At 46.8% G+C, this 22,500-nt stretch overlaps 1 protein-coding gene across 2 annotated transcripts in view; it reads right to left on the bottom strand.

Annotated features, from left to right (window-relative positions):
* kirrel1b (kirre like nephrin family adhesion molecule 1b) overlaps positions 1-22,500 on the bottom strand; it is a 61,601-nt gene that overhangs the window by 16,460 nt on the left and 22,641 nt on the right. For both annotated transcript variants that reach the window (XM_086153505.1, XM_086153506.1), the window contains exons 2-9: positions 9,191-9,340; positions 6,516-6,665; positions 5,645-5,802; positions 2,803-2,953; positions 2,225-2,330; positions 1,628-1,776; positions 709-836; positions 202-328 (exon numbers count right to left, since the gene is read on the bottom strand). In XM_086153505.1, the coding sequence (XP_086009631.1) occupies positions 202-328; positions 709-836; positions 1,628-1,776; positions 2,225-2,330; positions 2,803-2,953; positions 5,645-5,802; positions 6,516-6,665; positions 9,191-9,340 (1,119 nt within the window). The remainder of the gene's footprint in view (positions 1-201; positions 329-708; positions 837-1,627; positions 1,777-2,224; positions 2,331-2,802; positions 2,954-5,644; positions 5,803-6,515; positions 6,666-9,190; positions 9,341-22,500) is intronic.

The following is a 22,500-nucleotide window of genomic DNA, read 5'->3' as shown; positions in this document are numbered from 1 at the left end:
GCCATCGTCAAAGGGGTTTTATTAGTGCTGTTACTTGTGTCTGGCACACATAGCCATTACCTGTCTGTGAAGCAAGCCAAATATAGAGGTGGGGGAAAAAACTGCCCGACACCACAGAACTATCGCCTCTGACAGCATTTTTCTTCTTCCAATAAAAAAGCAAAGATGCTAGCTTGATTGTTAGCTAGCTGAGCGACTGACCGTTGACCGTCAGCGTGACCTCCGTCTCCCCGACACCAATGCGTGGCACGATGGCCTTACAGACGTACTGGCCGGCATCGGCCTGGCTCACTGACTTCAGATACAGCTGGTTGTTGTTGCTGAGAACCTGTGTACACACACCCAAACACACACACACACACACACACACACACAGGTGGGTGAGCACACAGAATTATGTAGCACACTTAGAGAGTGCAGATGGGCGAGTGTGTGTGTGTGTGTGGGGAGGGAGGGGGGAGTTGGGGGGGTGGTGGTATATTTAATTTATAAAACATGTTGATTTACTCAGAAGGCTCAGGTTTTTTAGCTTCTTTCCCGGGGCCTTTCTCGACTTGTTAGGCATGAATTAAAGATCCGGGGATACGGAGCCGGAGACGCCAACCGGATGCTTCACGGCTACGCTAACGTTTATGAAAGTGAAGGCGCAGGATATTAAAACACGCCCTTGGAGGAGGTGAGGGGGTCAGGGGGTGAGGCAGGTCTCACCATGCTGGAGCCCTTCTTGGTCCAGGTGAGGGTGAGGGGGGGGTTCCCCGACCACTTGCAGTTGAGGGTGACGTCGGAGTCCACGTCCACGGTGACGGGCCTGGGCTCGACCACCAGGATGGGACCAACTGCAGGGGAGTGCAGGTGGTTAGCGGGCGGCCATTGCTAAAGGAAGCGGTGGGAGCATTTTGTTCATTCACTCATTCATTCATTCAGTTATTGTAGATACTGCTGTGGGGAGTTGGGGGGTGGAGGCTATTCCCCGCTGTGTTTAGGTGAGATGATAGATCACGTGAGCCACTTTGAAGACATACAACAATTCAATCACTCATTCACATTATATATAGAGACAAAGAACCATTCAGCCTCTCATTCACACATCACATAGACATTCAAACATTCACGCTGTCATCCGAGCATCATATTGAGACATTAAACTATTCACCCTTTCATTCACATGTTACAAAGAGACAAATAACCTTCAGTCACTCATTGACATGATGTAGAGACATACACCACTCATACGTCAGAAAGAGATACAGTCATTCATCCTGTCATTCACGTGTCATAGAGAGACAGTCAACCATTCACCCTCTCATTTATATATCCTATAGAGAAATTCAATCATTCATTCATTAATTCATTCACATATAGATACAAACACCATTTTGCTATTCACCCTCTCATTCATACGTCCAATAGGGGCATAGAGATGTTCATTCACCCTCTCATTCACATATCATATTAAGACAATGAACCATTCACCCCCTTTCATATGTCATTTAGAGACATATGTCAATTCATTCACTCATTCACACATCAAGTAGCGATAAGAACCATTCACCCTCTCATTCGCAAAATCATTCACTCTGTCATTTAAAGGTCCATGGAGACATGCTGTCCCCCCGGCTCTACTCACAGTGCACGTCCACCAGGATGCTAACGTTGGTGTTCCCCACGGCATTGAACACCTGACACGACACAGGCTCCGTAAAGAAGGAGTGGTCGGCGGTGGTGATGAACACGCTCTCCCTGGCACCCTCCAGCAGCACACCGCCTTTAGCCCACCTAGCGGAGCAGGTGTGTGAGCGTATGAATGTCCATTGGATAGCCGTAGCTCCGCCTTTTAACACCGCCTTTAATGGGCGAAATGCTGGCAAGGCATCGGTCCTGAGCAGGTGTGTGGTCGTGTTCAGTGTGTGTGAGTGTGTGTGTATGTGTGGGTTGTTCAAAAAAGTCAACCTTTATTTACACTAAGCTAACCTTTATTTACATTAAGCTGACCCCTGGGTGTTGGCCCACTTAAAATCACACCGTGATTGTAAACAGTTTAATTAGCGATAGCCAACGATGCAGCTAATAAAACAGTAATAGAGCTGTAATCCCGGGTTGCAATGGCATGAGGCTACACAATTAGCATGTACTACGATGTGGACAGTCAATGCAATATTAGCTAGCATGGAATTACGCATGCATTTGCAGATGCTAATATTTTAGTAGCAGGAGCTGATCTCACCTGTAGCCCATGATGGGGGGGTTGGCCGTGGCCTGGCAGGTGAAAGTGACCCTTTCCCCCTCCAGAACGGAGCGCGGCTCGATGGACAGCGTCACCGTTGGTGGATCTAAAGGACAGTGCGGATGAGCAAGGCAGCATTTGAAGGTCCCCTTTCAGTTTGCCCCCCTGGTCCTTTGAGACCGCATGATTTTCTTTGTAGATGATGTATCTGCTTTTGTGTGGAATCTTAAATGTCAGCGAAGGTGCACAGAGACAGATAGCATAACTGAATAAAGTCCCCCCTCCCCAACAACAAATAACATAAGCTTCTGCAGAAATATCAGCTGGCTAGGAGGTGTCGGGAGCAGCCGTGAATCTCCAAAGATTTGCAATTCAACTTCATTAGCAGGATGAAGCGTCAGCCTTAAGCTGTGGCTAACGCTCCAAGGGTTCCGAAATGCGACAAATCACTTCTAGGAAGCTTCTTGGTGAGGAGCCCCTTCTCACAACTAGCTGTACTGAACTAGCAGGCAGAACAGGAAGTTAAGAAAATCAGAAAAGGTCCTTCGTCTCTTTGGGACCGAGGAGGAGGAGCGTACGGTGGACGTTGAGGGTGACCGAGGCTCGCTTGCCCAGCGGGACGGCGGGGTTACTGGCAACGCAGGTGTAGTTGCTGCTGCTGTCGGTGTCGACCGGCGTAATGGGAAGGTAGCTCCTGGTCGTCACCCGCTTTCTGTCCGGCAGCACCTCCTGCAAAGGGGGGGGGGGGGGATCTGGTCAGATTATCAGTAAACAAACATCGTAGTCTCTAATTTGGCTGTATTAAAGAGGAGGTGTCCTCTTGAAGACCATCCAGGGACTGGTGCTCAGCCTCATTGGGGATATGAATGCGTGGTCAGTCGCACAGGGAACATAAGAGCAGCATGCAATATGCATGAGTGTGTGTGTGTGTGTGTGTGTGTGTTGCTGGAACACCATTCGAAAGAGCTGTAAAAACATTTGCTCTGGAGTGTGTGAGTCGGTGTTTGCTGCTGCATAGCAAGCATGTGTGCACGTGTATGTGTTTGTGTGTGTGTGTGTGTGTGTGTTAGAGTGTAAGGGATTGCGTGAGCGTGTGAAAGAAAAAGTGCAAAAAAAAAAAAAAAAAAAGCGCAACTCTGGGCTGCATTTGTGGGTCGTTTGCTATACATGTGGGGACAAAAGCACCCGAACCACACAATCTGCGAATGAAAGTCAGGATTAATCCAGGATTATGTTCAGGATTATGTTGGGGTTTAGCTCCAAGGCTTTCCTGCAGGGACTCCCAAACTCGTCCCCTGACTGAGACATTAGCATCAGTACCTTTTGATTTTTCCCTCGTTCGCTGCCAGCTGCTCCAGATCGCGCCCCGACAGATGGCGGCAGCGGCCATATTCCTAATTAATCCCACAGACATGTGGTCTCAATCTTTGTGCCGCCCTTCCTTCAGCGCCAGACCGCGTCCTACAAAACACCGTCCAGCTTTCTGACGGCCTCCGCTGTCGGGGGAGCAGTGGTGTTGTCCAACCCCCCAGAGGTCTTGTGACGTTCATTATGCCCTCGGCGCGTGAGGTTTGCGTTTTATCCGTCACGTGACCGGCGTCAGGTGATCGTCGTCCATTTTGAACTCCATGCTGGTGGATTAGGTTTTCTCAAAATGAGCTGCAGATGGTTCTGCTGACCTTCTAGCTCCTCAGGGAGGGTACATTTCAATTGTTGTCAAATGTCTCTGTCCATGTACTTCCCATGCATTCTTTATTTTGACGAGGTTGTTAAGAAGTACCTCCACGAAAGAGGAGTGCAGGGTTGAGAGTTCACCTCCAAGTTCACACCCAATGGGCAGTGATATTTCTCCCTGGTTTCCTGGCCCCAAGTTTTATTCTCCTTCTCTTTTCCTTTTGCTGGTGGCATTAGAGCATACTGCACAACACTGCCCCCCAACAACTTCTGGTGCTGTTGTGCAGCATACTGCATTCGCAAGCTACCTGAGAGCTTCCTGAAGCATACATGAGCCTTGACACCCTTCAGGCATGACATTGCGACCACCGACTATCTCTTCATCATGGTGCCAAGTGAAATTGTCCTCACAGTGTTAGAGGCAGGAAACGGTCAAGTGCAAGGATTTGACAAGCTCCAAATTGTGATGTCTAGGTGACTTAGGTCAGAGCATCTCTGAAACTGAAAGCACTTGTCGGGTGTTCCCGCGCTGGAGTGGTCAGTATCTAACAAAAGTGGTCCAGGGAAGTGTGATGGGTGGCCATGCAGCAAAGGTTGACACTTTCCAGCTGATGTGCTACTCTAATTGCTTATTGTGTCAGAGTACACAGTGCATCACCGACTGCTGCTTCCAAGTTGGAGTACCCACACTGACCCCTGTCCATTGCTGAAAACACCAACAATTGGCACATGAGTATGCACTGGACCTCGGAGCAAATGGAAGAAGGTGGTCTAGTTTGATGTATCAAGTTTCTATTGGAAGCCCCAGATTGTATGCATACATTTCTTGTGTGTAGGAGACCAGCTGGCAGTGTAACACTTTTGGTAATGTTCTGCTGGGAGACCTTGGGTTCTGACGGCCATCTGAGTGTTACTTTGACACGTAACATTCGTTGCAGACATCTAAACCCTCTCAGGGAACGGTTACCCCTGATGGCTGTGGCCTCTTTCACCTGGGTACTGCACCATGTCATGAAGCCAAAAATGGTTCAGGAAAAGTTTAAGGAGCACATCAAGAAGTCTGAGGGGTTGACTTGGCCTCAAAAGTTCCCCCAGAGTCCAATCAGGCATCTGCGGGATGTGGTGGAGAAACTAGTCTGATCCATGGAGGCCTCACCTCGCAACTTACAGAGCTCAAAGGGTCTGTTGCCAGCATCTTGGTGCCAGATACCATAGCACACTTTCTGGAGTTCGGTTAAGGCCATGCCCTGAAGGGTCAGGGCTGTTTCGGCAGCAAACGGTCAGCCGGCATCATGTTAGGCAGTTGGTCATCTCTAGCCTGCAAGTCCACGTGGACATGAGGCACCTTTTTAGGCACCTCGGGAAGGAGGTTCACTTTATCACAGGGTGAATCTGGAACCTCAGGACAGCTGGACACATCTTGCCTGCAGTGAGCATGAACCTGTCGGTTAACAAGTTTGACCGTGCTGCAAGTTACTACATTTGCTAACCATGTTGTGTTAGCTTGCATAGTTGGAGCATGGGAAATAACTCGTCCCGTTTTTTCCGTCTTCATCTCTTGTAAAATCGACTGAAGAAACAAGCACATTGAGGATCAAGGTCTTCTCCTGAGGAGCAAGATGTTCTCCAGATGAACTTCTTTAAAATCTCTTTTTCCGGGAGGGATTATGGAGCTTGTCTTCTATGTTAATAATGCTATTACTTAATCTGTGTGTGTGTGTGTGTGTGTGTGTGTGTGTGCGTCACCGTGGACTGGTGGGCGCCCTCCACCGTCAGGCCATTCTTGGTCCACTGGATGTGTGCTGCGGGCTTGGCCCCGCGGGTCACACAGGTTAGGTTGTACGGCGTCCCTGCCATGAGGAGGAGCTCTGGGGTGCCCTCCACCACCGGGTCCTCGGGGGGGACTGGAGGGAAAACACATGCCATTAAGTAATCTCATAGCGTTAGAGTGTAGCATTAGCTCATGCCGTTAGCTTGTCACACACACACCAAATGGGTGTATTTGTGCAATCGCTATGTCTACCACTTATCCTGAACTCAGAGTCACTGCAGGGTTTGAGCCAATCAGGGCTATCACTTGAGGGCGGGAGGCGGGGCTTAAACTGGATCTGTCAATCTGTCAATCACCTGTCAATCACAGGGGCGACGTATTGGGATGTTCACACCTGCTGAACCTACTGACTAGTTTTGAAGGGATGGAGGACCATGGACATGGGGAGAATCAAGTAGGGTAACATGGAGGGAATATTAGGTAGGAGAACATGGGAAGGAGCAAGACAGGAGAACATGGAGAGAACCCCCAAAGGGAGAACATGGAGAGAACATCAGACAGGAGAACATGGGGAGAACCAAATGGGGTAATCATGGAGAGAACCCAGAAAGGAGAACATGAAGCGAACCAAAATAGGAAAACCCACAAGAGAAGATCAGACAGGAGAACATGGAGCCTCTACACAGAGAGTAACCAGACCAGAAAACATGGAGAGAACCTTGTGGGAGAACATGGGGAGAATATCAGACTGGAGAACATGGGAAGAACCAGAATACGAGACCATGGAGAGAACCAAGTGGGAAAACATGGAGAGAACATCATGCAGGAGAAGGTGTCTCCACTTACTGAGAACATTGAGTTTGGCTCTCCTGGATCGCAGCGCCGCCTCGGTGGCCTGGCACTCGTACATGGAGTCGTCGGACAGCTCGGCGTTTGAGATCTCCAGGTTGTACTGTCCGATGTCCAGGGCCTGCAGGACCTGGTACCTGGGCCAGGCTGTGGAGGTTACGGAGCACAACATTGTCTGAGCCTCTGAAGACACCTGAATGCATCACCAGATCCTTACAGGGTAAACATGGCGGACAAAAATGGCTGTCACTGCCGCCACTAGAACGGCTGGTCCTGCTCGCCACCGCTACTTCCTGTTGTCCTCTGATGGCACTTCCTGGTTCACTTTTCATTGCCTGTCAACAGCTAAGAGATTCAAATACATTTGAGTGACTTACAACTGTACCTCCATGCATGGCAACAGGTTTCTGTGCCCGCAAGCCGCACCCACTCCCCAACTAGCAACCCTCTCTACTAGCCACGCCCCCTTAACTAACCACACCCACGCCGCCAAACTCAATTAAGCCCACTCCTCCCAACTAGCCAATGTCCTCAAGTAACCGTGCCACGCCCATCCCCCCCCCCCCCCCCCCCCCCCCCCCCACACACACACACACACACACACACCAACTGGGGGGAAAAGAACGTTGGAATAATTAGCGGATATAAACACCGGAGAGATGATCCATCCAATTGGCATCTACATACCTGAAGATGTAACCATAGCAACAAGGCACCCAATGTTAAGCCCTGCCCACCCTCCTCTCCCGCTTTGAACCCACGCCCGTCAGACATAACAGAGCCCGACAGCCCACCGGGGGGCGCTCATTCATCCCCAGGCCCGACGTGACATCATTGATTCAGCAAGGAGACGGTGTGTGCGCTCGTGCTTGTGTGTTTGTGTGTTTGTGTATATGTGTGTGTGTGTGTGTGTGTGAGTGAGATAGAGAGAGCGTATTAGAGGAAATTACATCATCCACTCATGCACCTTGCAACATAGCAGCCATGGAGGTGACAGCACCCCAGGGAGGAGGAGGAGGAGGATGAGGAGGAGGATGAACAAGAAGATGCCACCACTCGAGACACACTCACACTCACTCACACAAACACACACACACACACACATACACACAGACACACACACTTCTGTGGCCGTATGGGGCACAAAACGAGGGATGAAACAAGGGACGGCAATGAAAAGCATTCAACGTGTTGATCAACGCTGGTGTGTGTGTCTGTGTGTGTGTGTGTGTGTGTGTGTGTGTGTGTGTGTGCGTGTGTGTGCGTGTGTGTGTGAGCAGTGCTAGCAAAAAGAGCTGCAAGGACAAAGGAAGCATCACAGACAGAGCAAGGGAGGGAGGGAGGGAGGAAGAGGAGGACGAGATGTGGGAAACATAAATCACTGCTGGAGTGTATTTTGAAAGAAATGTGTGCATGTGAGTGTGCGTGTGCGTGTGCGTGTGTGTGTGTATGCGTGCATGCGCTTGTGATGACCTTTACCCTGCCTATGAATTAAATTGAATTTAACATCAAATCACATGTCAGATTATCACTTGTGATTGTTGCCATGTGTTGGCGCCGCGGCCAGCCGGCATGTGTGCGCACGTGCACGCGCATGTGTGCGTGTGTGTTTTGGCAAGCGATCGGTTCACGTGCAAATTTGGCTTTTACATGCGGGCCAGTTTCACAATGGCGCGTTGTTCGCTCTTTGCTGGAGGACACTTAGCGTGTGCTAGCACGCTAACCGCTATCCTCACATGTTGCCAGGCAGAGTTGACACGTTGTAACATTTTTTTAAACATTTTTTAAACAGACCTGCCCCTCCATCGCCCCCCCTCACCAAAAAAAACACCACACAAGGTGTTTTAGGATTAGCACAAGGATGCTAAAAACTACTTATTGCACACACACGCACATGCACACAGGTAATTACCCTAGCCTTTAGCTACTGCTAAGCTAGTGTCGATTTCGAATTCAGATTTGGAGAAACCATAGTTTGACCCTCCCTCTTGTAATCATGGTGTTGCATTAAGAAAACCCAAGCAGGGGAACATGAGGACCCCTGAAATAGGACATGGAGAAAATTATGGCAGAGAGAACATAGGTGAGGGAACATGGAGAACCCAGGGAGGAGAACATGGTGACAATCCAGGCAAGAGAACATAAAGAGAACATGGAGAATGAATGAATGAATGCGTAATTCACTTCCACATAATGGACTCAAAATGACGAGTTTATAAGTGGACACCATTCTTGACCAAAAAAAATTGGTTTTCAACAACATGAGTATCCAAAAAGTACCACAACAAAGTACTTTGAAGTACTTTCTTTGGTGGCGTGCAATGTTCCTCTTCTGCCGCTGCTGCCGCCAGTGTGCGCCCGTGTGTGTGCGTGTGTGTGTGTGTGTGTGAATGTGTCGGCTTAACATGTAAATGCGAAACACCCGTCTGCTTTTGTCAGCACTGCGAGGGATTTCCTCTACTTCGCCGTGATATACAGGACTCACTTCTGCCCGGAGAGTCACTCACATCCCTCTTGGCTCTTAGCGCTCCATCCCTCCCCCTCTTTCTCAAAAGAGACGAAAAAAAAAACCCTCTATACCCTTCATCCGTAATAGCTTTAGCTAAGGTTCGCATAATCCAAACCGAGCCAAATCGTGTGTTTCACATTCGTCCCCGGCTCCACCGGCTCACCTCGCAGGCCCTCCCCGATGCCAAGGGCCAGGCCATCCTTGGTCCACTGGACAATGCCGCTGTAGTTGAAGAGCACACAGGAGAGCACCACCCTTTCGCCCAGCACCACCGACTGGTCTGCAGGCTCCTGGGAGAAGCGGACGCAGAAGGCTGTGACAGAAAAAAGGGGTGGAGGAGAAGGAGGGTGAATCGTTTCATTATGACCTGCAAAGTAGATTCTTTTGAACAAATTCGTATGAGTCGCTTCGTAAAACGAATCCGGTTCTGAGTCATTTGAGTCACTGATTCGTTCATTGTTTTCTGATTGAGTCGTTTGTTTTGAGAGTGGGGAGGGATGCTGTGAGCTACTCAATGATTCGTTTATTCAGTTACTGAGTGAGTTGTTTAATTATGAAAGGGGAGGTACTGTGAGCCACTGAGTGATTTGTTCATAGAGTTACTTAGTGAGTCATTCATTTTGCGAGTAAGCAGAGCTACTGTGAGCTGCATGGGGAACCTTTATTCAGTTACTGAGGGGGTCATTCAACCTACAAGCGGGGAGGGTTACAGGAGCGGCTGAGGGATTCATCCATTGATTACTGAGTGAGTCGTTCGTTTTGTGAGTGGGGAGGGCTGCTCAGTGATTCATTTATTCCGTTACTGAGCGAGTCATTCTATTTACAAGCAAGGAGAGCTACAGGAGCATCTGAGTGATTTGTTTATTGATTACTGACTGAGTCGTTTTGTGAGCAGGTATGGCTACTGTGAGCTACTGAGTTATATGTTCATTGATTACTGAGTGAGTCTTTTGTTTGCTATTGGGGTAGGCTACTGGGAGCAGCTGAGTGATTCGTTCATTGATTACTTAGTGAGTCATTTGTTTTCCAAGTGGGGAGGACTACTGTCCGCTACTGAGTGATTTGATCATTGATTTACTGAGTGAGTTGTTCATTTTGCCAGTTGGCAAACTGTGAGCCACTCAGTTAGTTGTTCATTGAGGTGAGTGTGTCCCTATTTTATGAATGAGAAGGGCTATTGCGAATGCTCACGGAATTCAAACAGGAAATCAGAGCTGTCTAATCTCTTATAGCAAGCCAGCGGTAGCGAGGATGAGTTAGTAGACCAGTTACTAGAGAGAAGAACCCATGAGACAGTACAATGACTCTCGAGTTCTGAACGATTCGTTCACAACCAAACACACTGTTTTCAACCGTTTGCATCATCAGGTAAAATACTTTGGAATTCCGGAGGAGGCCTTGTGAGGAGGCATGTTAATTAACACCCCTGTGCACAAGCGCGTATGTATGCACGCACTCTTCCTCAAAGTCGGCATTTGTCTTCCTGTGGGCTGTTCTGTTCTTGGATCCTGGTTAAAACAATCCCGTTAGCTAATTAAGATGAGGCTGCTTAGCAAAGCAGGCGGCGGCGGCCTCGAAGCGACGAGTCCCGCCGGATCCCGCCAGATCCAGAGCCAGGAAAGGTGAGGCGAGGATTACACGAGCTCTTCGTTTGACTAGCAAGGAGATGGCGGCGGTGATGTATTGGCGGGTTTCCTGTCGCGCAGGAAGACGAGTGCCGCGGAGGCGCCTAGCGACCTGCTAACTCCTGCAGGGAGGACGACAGCTTCCTGAAAACCCCTAGTACTGCTTGATTGGTTGGTGTTTCTAACTGCACTGTGAATGAGAGGGTTATGGTATTTTTTTTTTATATGACTAGTGAATGGAAGGGTGAATAGTGTCTCTACATGAATGAGTAAGTGAATGGTTGCCGCTCTATGGCGTGTCAAGGAGAGGGTGACTTGTATGTCTCAATTTAATGTGTGAATGAGACGGGGAATGATTCCTTGTCTTTTTGTGATGCATGAATGAGAGGGTGAATGGTTGTATGTCTCTAAGGGATGTGTGAATGACAGAGTGAATGGTTTTATGCCGCCATTTGACCTGAGGAGAAGGTGAATGATTGCATGTTTCTATACGATGAGTGAATGAGAGGATGAATGATTCCATGTATCTGTATTACTAGTGAATGAGAGGGTAAATAGTTGTATGCCTCTACGATTTGTCAATGAGAGGGTGAATGGTTGCATACCTGTAGATATACAGGACTGTCTCAGAAAATTAGAATATTGTGATAAAGTTCTTTATCTTCTGTAATGCAATTAAAAAAACAAAAATTACTTTTTCATGATATTCTAATATTTTGAGATAGGAAAATTAGAATATTGTGATGAAGTTCTTTATCTTCTGTAATGCAATTAATAAAACAAAAATTACTTTTTCATGATATTCTAATATTTTGAGAAAGTATTTTTGAGTTTTCTTAAGATGTAAGCTATAATCAGCAATATTAAAATAATAAAAAGCTTGCAATATTTCAATTGATTTGTAATGAAATGTGTGACATTTTTGTTTTTGTAATTGCATTACAAAAGATAATGAACTTTTTCACAATATTCTGTTTTTCTGAGACAGTCCTGTGCATGTAAGTGAGAGGGTGAATGATTGTATGTCTCTATATGATGTGTGAATGACAGAATGAATGACAGAATGAATGAATGAATGAATGAATGGCACAAGTTCTAAAGCAGGGGTCAGCAACCCATGGCTCCCAGTGGCTCCCACAGTATTTAGTCAATATCTATTTTATCTTAGTTTCTTCATTTTTAAATTTGAATTTTAAATTTGAAGATTATGGTGATCTTGTAACATCTAAATAAAACATTTAAGATATTTTTTGTCGCTCTTAAAAAGCAACTGCACACACCAGTAAAAGGACGACAGCTGCCGGTGGATGATTTAAGTTTGGCTTTTTTTTCCATAAACACAAGAAGAATTGAGTATTTTGCTTAAAAGTAACCTTCAATTCAACATTCAAAATGTTCTGTTACATGCAGAAATGTAATTTTGTTTTCTCCGTAGTTGTTCGTTGATTTAAAGAAATGCAACACATATTTTTTTTGATACATAGGATAAAGGCCAAAAAAAAACAACTTAATATTCATTCATTTTAAATTTCAAAAGGGATTTGTGGCTCCTGGTGTTTTCTTTATAGTGGGTAAATGGGTCCAAACCGCTCTTTGGGTGGTAAAGGTTGCTGACCCCTGCTCTAAGCCATCAAATCCTTTTTTTCTTTGTGTTCTTCGAAGAGGAGGCTGAGGTTTGACACGTTCGGACTCCAACCTGAAACCCAGACGCCCGTTACATCATCACCCCGGGAGGGGGGAGTGTGATGAAAGAGGCAGGGGGAGATTTGAAAGAGGAGAGGAAGAGAAGAAGGAGGAGGAGGAGGGGAAAATGGCGAAAAATACGAAAAGAACTTTAAATAGAGCCTGAGATGATGGAAGATGAAGAGGAGACTGAAGAAGGTGGGGAGGAGAAGATGAGGAGGGGGAATAACAGAGGGATGACAAAACATGGTAGCTCTACGGTGTGTGTGTGTGTGTGTGTGTGTGTGTGTGTGTGTGTGTGTGTGTGTGTGTGTGTGTGTGTGTGTGTGTGTCATGGGGGGGGGTATCCTGCAGGGTTAATTACATCTCTGTTCTCAGTCCGTGTTCTTCGCCGCAATCGGAATCCACGCCGCAGGCTGACAGGCCACGTTTGAACACACACACACACACACACACACACACACACATAAACACACACACACACACACTCTGGTGTAATGGCTGTTAATGTTGCATAAATCATGCATGACGTGACCGGCGTGGAAATGGCTTTTGTCGGTGGGGTGTCGCCTCCCAGGAGCTCCGGCTGCCTCGCCACAGGCAGTGGAATCCGGGCTCGTCCAATTGGGATGCAGCGTTTCGACAGAGAGAAGTTTGGGAATAAAACTACTTCCTGATCGCCTTTCAACGGCTTGGTTTCATCGAGTTCACTGATATCGATTCCCAAACCTCGGTGGAATCAGGGCAATTCATTCACTCATTCATTTATTCATTATCTTATCCTGCGTTCAGGATCACTGTAGTGCTGCAGCCTATCCCAGCTGTGATTGGACGAGAGGAAGGGTTAACCCTGGACCAATCACGGGGCAGCACACCAAATCACCCTCTCATTCACATGTCAGAAATAATAAAAAATCATTCACCCCGTCATTCAAATGTCTATTTGATGTTAGAATGACAGGGTGAATGATTGTATGTCTCTGGATGATTTGTGAATAAATTAAACAATTGTTTTATGTCTTTACATGACATGAATGAGAGGGTGAATTTTTATAGGTCAATATATGATCATGAATGAGATGGTGAAAACTTGTATTTCCTAATTATGTGAATGACAGGGTAAATGGTTGCATGTGTCTCTATCATGTTTGAATAAGTGACTATATGATGAGTGAATTAGAGGGTGAATGTTTGTGTGTCTGGATGATAAATGAGTGAATTAATGGTTTTATGTCTTTATTTGATGTATGAATGAGAGGGCGAATGTTTGCATTTGAGACCCTGTGATTGGTCCAGGGTGAACCTTTCATCCAATCACAGCCGGGATAGGCTGCAGCGCCACCCGCGACCCCAAGTGCAGGATTAACAATAGATAATGAATGAATGAATGAATGAATGAATGAATGAATGAATGTAAAGGTAGAATGGGCAGATGAACGGCAGTGCAGACAGAAACAGGTCGTTGAATGCGACGCAGGTCAATCCCTTGGGGAAAGGAACGGGAGACAGAGCAAACAATGTCAGGTATACTGTCAGTCATGAGGAAGAAGAGGAGGATGAGGAAGAAAAGGAGGAAGAGGAGGATGAAGAAAAGGAAGTGGAGGAAAGCTGCCAATGGCTGGAAAAAACAAATAAAACCCAGAAACCACTTTCTGTCTCATGTTTTCCACCAGAACCTCAATGTCTATAGAAGATTTGCCACCCTGGACTCAGTTTAGCATCAACTCACGAGGTCTGATTCATGCCGCCCCATCACACACACACACACACACACACACACACACACACACACACACACACATACACTCCGCTCATTTAGACGCCGGGAAACGAATTGAATTCAGTCTGGTATCTGGAGTCCCTCAGAGGCGACAATGGGTTTCCAACTCTCACTCTCTCTCTCTCTCTCTCTCTCTCTCTCTCTCTCTCTCTCTCTCTCTCTCTCTCTCTCTCTTTAACACACACACAGACAAACACACACACCCACACACACGCACACACACGCACACACACACACACACACACACAGACACATGCAAACACCTTTCTTCGCTCTCGTGCCCTTTGCTGCCTTTTCAGAAATGGCAAATATATGCATGCCGCATTCATAACACCACAATGACGGATATGCATGCAGGCATGCATGTAAACACGGACAATGCCCCCCCCCCCCCCCCCCCCCACACACACACACACATATGCAGACACAGCACGCTCTGTCTTGGCGGAGAGTGTTTGGAAGTTGAAAATGGGAGCGAGCCGTGGCCCCGAGGCAGGACACCGACCTGAACGCACAGAGAGGGTCAGTGGTTGGAGGGTTGGAGGAGGAGGAAGAAGAAGAGGAGGAGGAGGTGGAAGTGGAAGATGAAGAAGAGGAAGAGGAGGAAGTAGAGGTGGTGGAGGAGGAGGATGTGGAGTTGGAGGTGGAGGTGGAAGCTTCAGGCACAGAAAACTCAGGTTTATGGTCGCAAACCTTTCTTTTCACAAGTGTGTCTGGGCTCTGCCTCTCCCGTCCCCAGTGACCGGAGGCGCCTCTGAGAAGGTTGACACGACACGAGGCGACTCTTAATCAGGAAGTTCATATGAGCCACGCCTGGACAAAGAAGACCTCTGCCAAAATATGAACTAATAACCATGTAATTACCGTATCATAACTGTGTAATAACTATGTCATTGCCATATAATATCACACAATAAATGTGGTTGCGCTTTGCTGTCCTTTATGCGTGGAGTTTCCACGCTCTGGGTTTCCTACCACTGTCCAAAAACAAGCGGGAGATGTGGGAACGAGAGGCTGAACGGTCGTATGTCTCTGTATGACCTGAGTGAGGTCTACCACTCACAACCATTCACCCTCTCATTCACACCTCATGCTCTCATTCACATATTATATATAGAAATACAACATTCCCCCTCTCATTCGCACTTTATATAGGTTCATACATTCATCCTCTTATTTGAAAATCATACGGAGACAAACAACTTTTCACCCACTTATTCACACCTCAAAATGAGACGTGCAACATTCACTCATTCACACATTAAATAGAAACATACGGCAATTCATTCTCTCATTTGACAACCATATTTAGACACACAACATTCACCCTCTCATTAAGAAGCCTCGCAAAAGCTCAGATGCTAATGTCGCTCAGATGCCAACAACCAAATTACAAAGCGAAATGAAACGAAACGAAACGAAACGAAACGAAACGAAACGAAACGAAACCAAACCAAACGAAACGAAACGAAACCAAACGAAACGAAACCAAACGAAACGAAACCAAACGAAACAAAACAAAAACAACCAAATTACTGCTTAAAAACAAAAAAAAAAACTGGGTTTCTCTAAATGTCTCGGCCTCCTAACAAACCCCAGGCCTCTCAGCCATTTCCCGTCCAATCACAAAGCTTGGTTCCATGGGACAAGGTTACCCGCCCGCTCTTTGTCCTGATTGGTCCGTACGGATACGTTCGCCACCGCCTTGCTTGTTTTGATATTTTGGTGAAACCTTTCATGTGTCGTTTCCGGCCCCGGGTCCATGAGGAGATGTGGAGGAAAGGGGACCAGGGTGGGTGGAGGGGAGATCTCAACCTCCTCGCCGCCGCCACATGCTAGCTGTTCGCTAATAATCGTAGCTCAGTGACAGCCCAGCGTGCCCATTATTTCTTGGCCTTCAAAACGGCGAGCAGCCTGACGCAGAGGCGGCAAAGTTATTGGAAAGCACGCAAAAAAAAAAAGCTCAAACACACGCACAAACACACACACACACACAAGCGTTCATCCAGAAGGCTTCAACAAATCTGTGGATGCAGAAATACGTTTTCTTGCCGCACAAGACGGCATCCATGATTGAAGTCATCCAACAACTGTGTGTGTGTGTGTGTGTGTGTGTGTGTGTGTGTGTGTGTGTGTGTGTGTGTGCGAATGCATTGAATAAATCCCTGCAAGTTTGAGCTGGACGTCTTAAGATTCATTCACTCACTACTACACACACACTCAGACCTCCGAACACTCGCGGTGCATGTTTACGTGCTAAAGTATGGAGGTCAAAATGTTCTTGTCTTGAAAAGGAGGATTATAAAGGTTTGCACTGAAAATTAGCGCACAGAGACTCTGAGATTTTCATGACGGTCAGGGGTTTTCTGGAGCTGTAGAACATCCAGGCCTTCATACAGACACATATATTCAACCATTCACTCATTCATTCACATGTCATATAGATATGCAACCATTCATTCATACGTCATACAGAGACATGTAACCATTCACTCATTGATTTACATATCATGTAGCAACATGCAAAATTCATTCATTCAAATGTAATACAGACATGCACAACTACTCACCCTCTCATGCACTTGCCATATAGACATGCAACCATTCACTCAGTCATTCGTGTTTATAGGTGAATAAAGGGCATTTCACACAACCATTGCCAATCATAGGGACATACGACCATTCACCCTGTCATTCATGTTATATAGAAACTTAGCAACTCACCTACTCATAACATGGAGATACAACTGTTCACCCCTTCATTCACACATCATATAGACAAGCAACTGTTCACCCTCTCATCACATCTGTGTGTGTGTGTGTGTGTGTGTGTGTGTGTGTGTGTGTGTGTGCGCTCCCCCTGCCCCCCCTTGTGAATATTATGGGAAGCGATGACATCCGGACGGCTCCTGGTTTGGAGGTTTTGTTGTAATCTCACACACACACACACACACACACACACACACACACACACACATGCACACGTGCGCGCACACACACACACACACACACACACACACACACGCACGCGTGCACACACACACACACACACATGCGTGGTTGCCCTTCCTCTTCACATGCTTTTCCACTCTGTGCTCATTTGGTGACGTTAATTCCAGCAGACGTGTACAGTGTGCTCCAACGGAGGGAGGGGGAGTGATTGTGTGCGTCTGTGTGTGTGTGTGTGTGTGTGGGCGCACTTGCATGTGCGTCCAAACGCAATCGTGCAAACGCCATGCCGCGTGCACGTGTGTGTCCTACCCCGCTCTTAAAAACCAATTAACAGCCAAGCAGCTAGCAGCTAGCCGCCACGCATCACCGCCAGAGCAACCCCCAAAACCAGAGGTGAATTAAACATCACCGAGACCAGATGGAGAGAAATCCGAGAGAGAGAGAGAGACAGAAAGAGAGAAGGCTGAATAATTGAAGACTTTAAAAAAAAAAGGGGGTGGGAATAAAACTGAAATAAGAGATGAAATGAAATGTAAGAAAGCAGAAGTCAATTAGAGGCGAATGTGAGAGCGCTGCAGGGAGAGGCAGATAGGAGGTGTGTGTGTAAGTGTGTGTGTGTTTTTTGAGTGTGGCGGAAAGAGTCAGACCGTACGCGGCCCTGTTGTTTGAAGTCGACGGCGGCGTAATCAGGTCGCAGTGATTAGAGCTCGCTGTCTTTTCCAGGCTGAACTTCATTACTGCTGCTAGGCCGTTATTGGTTTGTGTGTGTGTGTGTGTGTGTGTGTGTGTGTGTGTGTGTGTGTGTTCGCCGTGCGTGAGAAAGTGGGCGAAAGTACGAGTGAGCGGTTCAATGATGTAAATGTTGCATTTGGGGAAATAAAAGTCAATGGATGAGCGCTACCACGGATAGACCTCTGCCTTCGTGACTCTCTGCCGGCAGCCATTTTTTTTTAAACCTTATTTGTTTTAATCGGGGGCTTTGTCAGGAAATGGGACGCGGAAAATGTGCATTGGCGGAGATAAAGGCCGAGATGATATTTAATGGCAATGTAATGACAATGCGCGGAGACGATGTAATAACATTGTAATAACAGTGTAATGTACTAAACGAGCGGTTTCAGGGCACTCAGTCATAAATCATTTCGGCCGTGGGCGAGTCACACATCTGATGACTCCAGAGTTCGTTCATTCATTCATTCATTCATTCATTCATTCATTCATTCATTCATTCATTCATTCACCTCATTTATCCTCATGGCGGGGTGGCAGAGGAGTCTGGGCAGATGCTAAGCTAGAGGCAGCGTTTAGCCTTGTCTCCTGTCAAGCACACGGTCGGTCGCACTATGTCCAACCATTCACTCATTCACATATATTTAGAAGCAGATCAGTATTCACCCATTCAAATGTCATACAGAGAAATTCAACCTTTCACCCATTCATTCATTCATACATTGTCATACGGGGACGTACAACAAGTCACCCATTCATCCATTCACATATTAAATAAAGACATATAGCTATTCACCCTGTCAGTCACATGACAAATAGAGACATATAACAGTTCTCCCATTAATTTATTCACATCATAGAGAAACCATTCACTCTGTCATTCATTTATTTGTCATGTGGAGACATACAGCCAAACAGAGACATACAACAGTTCTCCCCTTCATTCAGTCACTTACACGTTAAATAAAGACAATCAACCATTCACCCTGTCATTCACATGTCATAGAGAGGGATCATCATTCACCCATTAATCCATTTACATGTCATATAAATAATACCACCATTCATCCATTCATTGTCATATGGAGACATACAACAGTTCACCCATTCATCTAATCACATGTTAAAGACAATCAACCATTCACCCTGTCATTCACATGTCATAGAGCGGCATCATCATTCACCCATTCATCCATTTACATGTCATATACCACCATTCATCCATTCATTGTCATATGGAGACATACAACAATTCACCCATTCATCTAATCACATGTTAAAAACAATCAACCATTCACCCTCTCATAGGCGTATCATCATTCACCTGTCATGGAGGTTTACCACCATTCACCCTGTCACTCACACATCTAGACAATGTGGGATCTCCAGTGAAGATCCTGCATGTGTTTGGAGTGTGTGAGGAACCCGGGGGAGAACATGGGGATCCACACAGGAAGACCTCCTGTGAGAATCCAACCGCGGACCTTCTGTTTGCGAGGCGAAGTCTCTTTCCCAAACGTGGAAACCCTTCTTGATTTCTCCCCTAAAAGGGGAATTCATGAGGAAGCTCATGGTTGACAGGGTTAAAGTGAAGCCTGTGTGCGGCGCCCATTAAGACAACATGGATGTGGCGCTTACAGTGTGTGAGCAAGTGAGTGACGTACGAGTGAATGTCTGCAAGTGTCTCCTGCGCACGTGTGTGTGTGTGTGTGTGTGTGCGTGTGCGCACGAGCTCAGCATTCCCAGACAATGCTGTGGCCACATCATTAGCCTCGCATCCACTGACTCCAACCTGGAGTCGGATCAGAGGCATGGAATTAAGTCGGGAGTGGATTAGTCATTATCCGTGCAAAACACTGCAAAAGCGCAAATTTGGTGACGTGGAACTGAGGAGGGGACGTGACCTCGCGGCTGCAACAGAGGTTGGAGTTTAAGGTACAATAGGAAGGAAAGTTGGGAGTGTGTTCCCTTCCAGGTGCTCCATCTACCCCAGATTCTACGCTAGTGAGACCTTATTGTCCTATTTGATATGTACTTGCAGCAGCTACTTCAAAATGCTAATAAAATCTCTGAACATATCTTAGTCTGTCTTAAATTATAAAAAAAAAAAAAATTTCTTCGCAGGCCGCCATTGTTGTTTAGGTTGCTCCCGGCCTAGTCCTGTCATTTTACCCTATGATGTAAAAACATGTCGTCTGCGCAACCCTTCCCATTTGAACCTGGGAGAGACATGAGCGAGGAGGACAACGCTGAAGACCGGAAAGGAGCTTAAAATTAAGACAAATAAAAACGCTAGGAGGCCAAAGTCGCGTGCGGCAACCGCGTTGCAATGCTAAGAGAGAGAGAGAGAGAGAGCATCCGTTGTAAGGAGCTCCACTAACCGATCGTTAGCTTCCTCCGTGATTATGCTCGTACCCTGTCGTTGGTCATCAGATGCTATTTCTGCAGTTGTTGACGTCCTCGCAGCGTCTCCTGCCTGTGACGTTCCTTCAAAAGCGGGTTTCGCTTGTTTCCCGAGGACTTTTTGTCCGCTTGTGAAAGAAAACTGTTGGCATGTTTGGCTTTAGCGTCTGTTTTAAAAGAAGCAGCAACCTTGATGTCTTTTAGTAGCTTAGCGTAGCTTGGTTAAATGCATCAAATGCATCCGGAGAGAAGCAGTGAGAACAGAGCGGCTGATCCTTAGGAAGTTGTGTCGTCTAGCAACTTCCTACTTCTTTCTTCTCTTCTTGTCACTTGGAAAGCTGTGAAGTCCTTTTGCTTCCCTTGGACAGGAAACTACACCCAAAAGCAGTAGCGTTCATACCATAGCAAGCCAACGCCGACACTAGCGGATAGCCAAAGTTAGCATGAGCTACATCCCGGCTGGTAAAACAATGGCGGGTTAAAATGTGTGTGGGTTAAAATTGAGATTTTTTAAGAATTTTTCGTGCCTTTTTTGACAACATGATCCAGTACGAGACAAACAGTAAAGTCCTCCCAGGCGGGGTTCCCTGGCCTCCCAAGGAAGGAAGTACTATGATGAGCCATCTCCTGGGGAACGGAGGCGTGAAAGAGCCACGGCGGCGGCATGAAGATCTTGATAACGACATGCAGAAACGGCCCCTCCGAAAGGCTGGCGCGGGAATCCAGTTTATCTCCCCCTCAGACTCGGCCGGATGGAGACGCGGCTAATTTGCATTTCGTGTTTTTTTTTCTCAGAACCTCCGAACGCCGCTTGACATCTCCCTTCCTAATGCCTGGATGTGACTGCGCCAAGGAGCTGTGAACGCCTGCCAGAGTTCTGCGTTGGAGGCCTCGCTCGCTCTCGTCGGGACTTCAAGCCCAGCAGCATTCAACATTCATCTGGTTTTCCCCTCTGATCTGCGCGCGAGACACCACCACCTCCGCTGCCGCTGCAGACTTTGAAGAGGCAATCTTGCTTCTGCAAAGAGCACGAAACAAGGTCTTTCAGGAAGGCACGCGCTAGTTTGGACGTTGTCGTGCGCTGTGTGTTTTAGATGTGGTACCCGGGAGTTGCACTTTACTAGGATCTGGGTATTAATGTGAGGGCGGCGCAGTGCAGTGGGGAATCTTTGACACGAGGCATGATAGCAATATGGCTTCCATCGGGGTTAAGGTTCATTTATGTTCAATGCTAAATATCTTCTGAGGTCACGTCCTGGGACGTGTAGGACAACAACGACTCAACATCAGGACGTCTATGATAAAGATGATGATCACGACGATGATCAGACACAGAATCAGCTTTTTTTGGAAGAGTACGATATGATTGGACCTACAAGGAATTTGGCTGTTGTTTCATGTGAAGGACAACTGGACAACTGGACAATCGGACAACAGGACGTTGACGATAATGATGGGGATGATGACGATGAAGAAGGTGATAATGGCGATGATGGTGACCATGACGACGAAGATGAAGACAATCAGAATCACAATCAGCTTTTTTGGCCAAGATGTATGTATGCTTAGACATACAAGAAATGTGGCTCTTGTTTCCATCTACACCTTGAACTGATGTGAAGGACAACGACGACTTGAAAACAGCATGTCGTTGGAGACGATGATGATGGTGATGATGGTGATGATGGTGACCATGCTGATGAAGATTTTGATAATGATGGTGACCATGCTGACCACGATGACAAAGATGATCACCAGAATCAGCCAGTATGTTTGAATACATAAGGAATTGGACTCCAGTTTCCAGATGTAACTTGTACTGTTGTGCAGGACAGCGTCCCACTGATGATGAAGATGATAATGATGACGATGATGATCGGAATCAGAATTAGCTTTCCTGGTCAAGAAGGCTCGCACATACAAGAATTTTGCCTTCTCTCTCCAGTTGCACCTTGTACTCGTGCGAAGGACCGCAACCACCGAACAGGACATTGAGGAAGACCATGATGACGATGAACATAAAGATAAAGATAAAGATGATGATGACCAGGATCTGCCAAGTAGGGTATGTTGATATATCTGCAAATGCAAGGAATTTGACTCCAGTGTCCACATCTCACTTGTACTAATATGCAGGACAATGACATCAGACCATCATGACGGCGACGGCGATCGTATCAAATCCGATCTCTGTGGATGTCCGATAAATCGGATAAACGGATAAAACAAAACAAAACAAAAAAAAAAAAACGTCCAACTCCAGCAAGCTTCTGTTGATGGATTTTGACGCGTGACCGCGAA

The sequence above is a fragment of the Fistularia commersonii genome, chromosome 10, assembly GCF_037954325.1.
Source record: "Fistularia commersonii isolate RoL2024-O1a breed Wild chromosome 10, RoL_Fcom_v1.0, whole genome shotgun sequence".
Taxonomy (NCBI): Eukaryota; Metazoa; Chordata; class Actinopteri; order Syngnathiformes; family Fistulariidae; genus Fistularia; species Fistularia commersonii.
This window is presented reverse-complemented; position numbering and strand designations above follow the sequence as displayed.